Source organism: Ahaetulla prasina, chromosome 10 (assembly GCF_028640845.1).
Source record: "Ahaetulla prasina isolate Xishuangbanna chromosome 10, ASM2864084v1, whole genome shotgun sequence".
NCBI lineage: Eukaryota > Metazoa > Chordata > Lepidosauria > Squamata > Colubridae > Ahaetulla > Ahaetulla prasina.
Window position 1 is genome coordinate 24,547,581 of NC_080548.1, and position 7,556 is coordinate 24,555,136.

A 7,556-nucleotide genomic window follows, 5' to 3' on the forward strand; every position below is an offset into this window, starting at 1 on the left:
AGGTAACAGCGTTCTGTGCGCCTTTGGCGTTGATTCATGTCAACCACATGACCACGAAGACGTCTTTGGACAGCGCTGGCTCTTCAGCTTTGAGCACCACCCACTAGAGTCGGGAATGACTAGCACATATGTGTGAGGGGAACCTTTACCTTTACTATTCTTTAATTCTTACAAATAAAAGGGAAGGGGTGGGCTTATGTGATCCATTTCTTTATTTTCATCATACAATATTTATTTCAGTCCTCAGATGTTAATCCCGTTCTTCTGTTCCAAAGAGGTAAGCAAAAACTGTTTTAGGAAAACCAAGGAGACCATACTTGATGAACAACCCTGTCAGATGTAGTCAGTGGTGGTATTCAAATAATTTAACAACCGGTTCTCTGCCCTAATGACCAGCTGAGTAGATGTGACTTGGTGGTCATGTGACCATGTGGGTGTGGCCAACTCAACATCACTCACGTCGATGCGTGCTTCGCCTTAGCTGTTACAATGTACTAAGGGTTAACCAGAGAGGCAGTTTCTGTAAGCAGGGCAATAAAGATTAGGCTAGAAACAACACCAGAACGTTTCCTTCCTGCCTTCCTTACAGGATTAGCCCTGTAAAGTGAAAAAAAAACAAAAGGAGATTTCTTCCAACACCCGGTTCTCTGAACTGCTTAGAAAGTTAACAACCGGTTCTCCCGAATAGGTGCGAACTGGCTGAATCCCACCACTGGATGTAGTCCTCTTGGGTATGGGACTCTGAATAGTTGCATTCAGGTGCTTTCTTGGATTTTGAAAACGGAACGGGAGGAGAAGTGACGGAACCAGCGAGCAGAGAAAAGCTATTGTGTGATATATAATTGGAGGGAAGGGCCTTGATTAACAATTTGTAGCATCAGAATTGGGGTGTGCTCAAAAAGCTATATTAGATGAAGGGGAAAAATAAACACCCCCCCCTCCAGTGAATTTTGGGAAGCACTGATCCAGAAATTAAAACTTCGAATATTTCATGCAAAAGGAAGAATAACTGAGGGAAACCCTGGTACTTGGAAGAATCAAAAGCTATTCAAAACAACAACAGGACAATGAAAAGCTGTGCATCTAAGGTAGGTAGATGCCCCCTCTGATGACATGGGCAGGCGCTTACAAGGGCTCAGAAAGTTGGTTCCTTGTAGACAACCCTGGCAAAAGAATGTCCACTCAGGTTTCAGAAGCAGCTGAATGACTTCACAACCACACACACACACACAAGATCTGTGGCAGGGGTAAAATCCAGCAGGTTCTGACAGGTTCTGGAGAACCGGTAGTGGAAATTTTGAGCAGTTCAGAGTGCGGTGGGAATGAAGATTTTGCAATAGCCTTCCCCTGGAGTGGGATGGAAATGGAGATTTTGCAGTATCCTTCCCCTGCCACGCCCACCAAGCCACACCATGCCCACCAAGCCACGCCCACAGAAGCGGTAGTAAAAAAAAATTGGATTTCACCACTGATCTGTGGTCTTCATTACTGAAATGTACGGAATAATCTAGAAGAGGAAATGAGAAGATGGTGGACTGATGGGAGGAGGAACGGCGGGAAGGAGGTGATCTCAACCCCTTGTGTGGTTCCAAGGAGATTGATAATTCAACTCTGATGACAACATGACAATTTATGGGCATGTTATTGCATCCCATTTGATTCTTGCCACCCGACACCCGCTTTCCCTTGCTTCAATAGGTGCTTTGTAGAGTCGGAGTATCTTTATCAGTGGACATCTACAACTCATGTACAATCTAGCTGCTAGAACCACAAAACCTCGTCCTAGAGCCGGTGTTGGCAGTAAAGAGCAAGGAAATCCTGATGTTTTCCAGGTGTGTTTGCGTGTCAATAAGCTGCTGTATCTTTCGATGCAAATCGCCCAATACAGATGAATCCAAGGAAGAGAAGAGACAACCAGTGGTGGGATTCAGCTGGTTCGCATCAGTTCGGGAGAGCCGGTTGTTAACTTTCTTTGCAGTCTGGCACACTGGTTGTTGGAAGAAATCGTTTAGGGCGGAGAGCCGGTTGTTAAATTACTTGAATCCCACCACTGGATACAACCCTTCAGGATCTGCGCAACTGATACAGTATGACGATATTTATGATCAAGAGGACGATGCCAAAACCAAGAGCTGCATGGGAAAATTTGCGGGCCAACTTGGAATTTCGCTGAGCAGCCATGTTGTTTCCAGAGTGGTTGGCTTCTCGGGTCTAGCAAGAGAGAGAGAATAATGCAATGGATTAGCGGGGAAAAAAACCAACCACCCGTCTTTAGCTGGAGATTATTTTCTGTTTACAGGAATAGATAGTGCTGAGTGCAGGGGTGGAATTCAGCCGGTTCTATCCGATTCAGGTGAACCGATAGCAGCGGTTGTGGGAGGCTCCGGCCAGACATCAGCACGTCCTGTTTTTTACCCTCTGCGCATGCGCGGAAGGCTCTGCGCGTGTGCGGAGGTGGTGCTTGCGAAGGTAAGTGAATGCAACCCCCTGGCTGAGTGGTTTCACAACAGAAGTCCTTGCTGTGGGTGTTTAAGAACTTCTTTATCTCAATCAACAAGCACTGATCAAGCAACCCAACTCTGTAGGCTATGATAGGATAGACTCAACTCTTCACCATATTTTCTGGCCAGGGCTCAAAACAGGATTTTTTTCAAAATCCATACTTACTCTTATTTGTTTGAAGGCATTGGTTTATTGACATTCACTGTTAACTATTAGCCTTGTAGTTCCCTGCTCATTGCAGATATTAGCGCCAATTTTATTTTGACGTGGGAAAGGAGAATCAACATCCTTTCACTGATCTTTGCTGCTATTTTTGGCCATTTCTTTTTTTACTCTTCTTCTTTCATTAGATTCAATCCATATGACTGTCCAAAAGATATGAGACAGCAAGCATGGGTACTAGTTGTTTTCTTCAGTGGTTGTTACACCTAGAGTAAGGGTAGGCGGCTTCATGATTTGCATTTAGCTACCATTCTAAACCTACCCCTTACATGTTTTTTAGTGATTCATTTATTGTTGATTATGCTTAAGTTTTAATGTGTGATCCAAATCCTTGATGATGAGAATAGGATAAGCCAGTATTAAAATACCAAGAAAAATGTTAAACAAAAAAATGAGAGAGAGAGAGGGGGGGGAGAGAGAGGGGGGAGGGAGGGGGAGAGAGGGAGAGAGAGAGAGGGAGAGAGGGGGAGAGAGAGGGAGAGAGGGAGGCAGAGAGGGAGAGACGGAGAGGGAGGGAGGGAGGGAAAGAGAGGGAGAGAGAAATAGATCTTGGCTATGTATGAGATCAAGAGGCAGCAGGAGAAAAATAAATTACAAGTAGTCCTCGACTTACAACCGTTCATTTATGATAAGGTTCAAAGTTACCTGGATTATTGCAACGCTCTCTACATGGGGCTCCCCTTGAAGGGCATCCGGAGGCTGCAGTTAGTCCAGAATGCGCTGCGCGGGTGATAGAGGGAGCCCCTCGTGGCTCCCGTATGACACCTATCCTGCGCAGACTGCACTGGCTACCTGTGGCCTTCCGGGTGCGCTTCAAGGTCTTGGTAACCATCTTTAAAGTGCTCCATGGCATAGGGCCGGGTTATTTACGGGACTGCCTACTGCTACCGAATACCTCTCACCGACCCGTGCGCTCTCACAGAGAGGGACTCCTCAGGGTGCCGTCAGCGAGGCAGTGTCGTCTGGCGACGCCCAGGGGAAGGGCCTTCTCTGTGGGGGCTCCCACCCTCTGGAACGAACTACCCCCAGGACTTCGTCAACTTCCGGACCTCCGAACCTTCCGTCGCGAGCTTAAAACACACTTATTCATCTGTGCAGGACTGGATTAGATTTTTAAATTTATTGGTTTTAAATGGGTTTTATTATTTATACTGTTTTTAAATATTCGGCCTTGTAAAATAAGTTTTTTAACTGTTATTTTAATCTGTATTTATATGTTTTTATTTGCCTGTGAACCGCCCTGAGTCCTTCGGGAGATAGGGCGGTATATAAATTTGATTAATAAAATAAAATAAATAAATAAAAGTTACAATGATTGTTCTCACTGTCAGGAAATTTCTCCTTATTTCTGATGTAAGCCAGTGTGGGGTAACAGTTAAAGGTGCTGAGCTAGAAAACCGGGAGTCCGTAAGTTCTAGTGCTACCTTAGGTAAATGGGTGACTTGGGACCAGTCCCTTATTTCTCATCTCTGACAAGCCACTTCCAAAAATATTCCAAAACCCTGGAGGAATTTGAGCCAACTCTTGGAAGAAGAAGAAGGAGGAGGAGGAGGAGGAGGAGGAGGAGGAAGAAGAAGAAGTTGTTGCTGTAAAGTGACTCAAAAGGCAAGATCTTCCCTCACCCTACCTTGCAATTTGCTACTGCATCCTACTCACCTTATCTTAGTAACAGTAACAGAGTTGGAAGGGACCTTGGAGGTCATCTAGTCCAATCCCCCTTGCTCACGCAGGAGATCTGTACTAGGGAGTTGAACCGCCGGCTGTTCTGATCGACAAGCTCAGCGTCTTAGCCACTGACCCGCCTCATCTCAGGCTTCTCAAACCCTTACCTGTATGGAGAAAACCAAGGCAGCGATTCCCAAAGGTAAGCAGCAGAAGAGCATGGTGAAGATGGAGTAAGCCAGGTAATCCGGTTCAGTGGAAGGGTAGACCGGGGTGATCAGGACCGTCTGCTGGGGCTGAACGATCGGAGGTTGGTAGCCTGGGCCGGGTAAGCCATAGGGAGGAGGCAGAGGGGCAGCTGCCCCTGGGCCCATGGGAAGTGTCGATCCAGCGGGGCCAGATTCTTTGCAGGGATCCTTTTCTGAGTAGGAGGGCGGGTTTGGAGAGGCAGATTGATCCCCGTGGAAAGTTTGGTATTGTAGGTTGCTCATGTTGGGCTGTTTTGCAGGCGTCAGATGATGGAGTCAATTCACTTTTCCCCACTCCCTCCAGTACTGGTTTCTTTCTTCTTTATGTCTTTTTCTGATGTATTGCAGGCTGAATCCGCTCTCCCTCTCCCTCCTCTCTTCTCTTGCACTTTCTCCCGCTCTTCTTGGCCTCCTCCGTCTGCTCCTTGCCTCTTCTGGTGGATCTTACTGCTCTCTCTCGCTCTCTCCCTCCCTCCGTGACAGCATCAACCCCCCCCCTTCCTGCTTCTCTGGCATGTGACTTGACCCCTCGGTCTTCAGCAGCACAGCTTTTGACTGTCCAAGCCCAACAGATGACTAGGTAATAAATAACTAAAGTTTTGCCTGCTGGTACTTAAAGGGGGAAGTCCAGAAGAGGTGTTTTTTTTTAAAAAAAACTTTTCGCCTTTCAGATTCCTGCTTGCTTGACCGGCCTGTCCTTTCGCCTAGCTACCCAACATAAATTAGTTCGTTGTCACGAGAGCTTTTCAGCAGTGGTGGGATTCAGCCAGTTCGCACCACTTCCAGGAGAACCGGTTGTTAACTTTCTGAGCAGTTTGGCAAACTGGTTGTTGGAAGAAATCATTAGGGCAGAGAGACAACCGGTTGTTAAATGACTTGAATCCCACCACTGCTTTCCAGACTGATGCATAAATAGTTAAGCCAATCTTTCTTCCAAGGGAGCAAGCATGCATGCACATGGAGACATTCTTGTTCCCTCCCTCCATATTTATTTTTATTTATTCCCTCCATATTTATTTTTATTTATTTATTTGTCACAACAGTCTATATAAGCATAAACATGAAATAACTATACCATATATAAGCATATATATAATCATAAGTATGTAATAACTATAAGAAATTGGATACAATCAAAGGGAACATTAGGACAGGAACGGTAGGCACACCTGTGCTCTTATGCACGCCCCTTACAGACCTCTTAGGAATGGGGTGAGGTCAATAGTAGATAGTCTTTGGTTAAAGCTTTGGGGATTTTGGGAAGAGACCACAGAGTCAGGTAGTGTGTTCCAAGCATTAACAACTCTGTTACTGAAGTCATATTTTCTGCAATCAAGATTGGAGCGATTCACATTAAGCTTAAATCTATTGTGTGCTCGTCTATTGTTGCGATTGAAGCTGAATTAGTCTTCAACAGGAAGGACATTGTAACAGATGATTCTATATTCTTCACATAGCACTGTTACAAAAGGAGAGTTTGGTTTTTAAGTAGTTTTCATGCTGGAGTTTGGAAGGAGAGCCTGGATGGACTCAGACGTTCTCTTGGCAATAGCAGGTGGGTGAGTGGATGGAACTGAATGTAGAACTGTCCGTACCATAAGGGCTCTGAACAGGTTAATAATAATAAAAGTAACAGAGTTGGAAGGGACCTTGGAGGTCATCTAGTCCAACCCTCTGCTCACGCAGGAGACGTATACTAGGGATTCGAACCGCCAACCTTTTTGATCGACAAGCTCAATGTTTTAGCCATTGAGCCACCTAGCCAGGCTGTTATCCATAACTCCTTTCTTTTAAGATTAGTCACCCTTCTGAAGACACCACCATGATTAGAGTTATTTGCTCAATCAATCAGAATAGGAGTTATGACAGTACTGGGGAAAAAAAGAGTTAAACCCCTCCCCCCCAAACCCCTTATTCTGTATTTATTTATACAGTAATGGCCAAAATTGTAGAAACCTTTTGGGAAAAGTGTATTTTCTAAAACTAGCTAATAACACTGCTTTTTTTGGGGGGGGAGTAGTACCATAAAATTATACATCAATGGAAAGATAATATAATCAAGAATGTAATGCAATAACATTTATGAAGGATTTGCTATTAGAATAGCAGTTACAGTATAGAGAAGAAAAGTGAAACAAGTAGAAAAAACGAGATTTACAAAATTTATCACCATGTCAGTTAATAGTTGGGTAACCTTTAGCATGAATGACAGCCTTACAACGTCTTCCCATGGAGTGAACCAAGTCTTTGAGTTCTGCAGCTGTTATAATGTGAAACCAAGACTGAAGGATTGCTTCTATTCACTGGGTTTTATTGCTGAGTCACTTCTGACTAACAAGTTTCTTGAGTCGGCTCCGTAGATTTTCAATTGGTTTAAGGTCTGGGCTATTCCCAGGCCATTCTAGCAGTGGAATATGATTATCTTGAAACTCCACCCCCAAAAAGTGGTGTTATTAGCCATCAAACCTAAAAAATACACTTTCCCCAAAAGTTTTCCACAATTTCGGCCACTACTGTAGCATTTATAGCAGCTGAATGAGTTATTAGTAAACAGTGGAATAGCTGCATAGTAATTCCAAAGATAGGTAACTTGATAAGATCTAATGCAGGGGTCACCAACCCCCGGCCCCTGGCCCATGACCAGGCTATGGCCTATTGGAACTGAGCTGTGCAAAAGGGAGGCCAGCATACATGCACAACTCAGCTTGCAGGAGTGGTGGGCTGGCACGCATGCGCATGTGTTGTGACTCCAGCCCCCGAACCTGGCCCCATGCCTGAAAGTGACTCAGAAAGTGAGGGGGAAGGGCCGGTAAGGCTTACCTTAGGAGCACTGATTCCTTTGGCTCGGCTCCAAGAGCCAGAACCAGACCAGTCAGAGGACATAATGAGGCCGTCATCCCCTGATTCCTCCCTTCCCCAGGC

The 7,556-nt window shown here is 45.2% G+C and overlaps 1 protein-coding gene across 1 annotated transcript; it reads right to left on the reverse strand.

The window, feature by feature from the left end:
• Positions 1 to 200: 200 nt before the first annotated feature.
• On the reverse strand, positions 201 to 5,105 carry PMIS2 (PMIS2 transmembrane protein). Its single transcript, XM_058195512.1, has 2 exons — positions 4,554 to 5,105; positions 201 to 2,211 (listed from the first exon to the last, which is right to left on the reverse strand). The coding sequence occupies exons 1-2, from the start codon at positions 4,875 to 4,877 to the stop codon at positions 2,065 to 2,067; spliced, it is 471 nt and encodes a 156-aa protein (XP_058051495.1). The 5' UTR covers positions 4,878 to 5,105; the 3' UTR covers positions 201 to 2,064.
• Between the last annotated feature and the right edge of the window lie 2,451 nt (positions 5,106 to 7,556).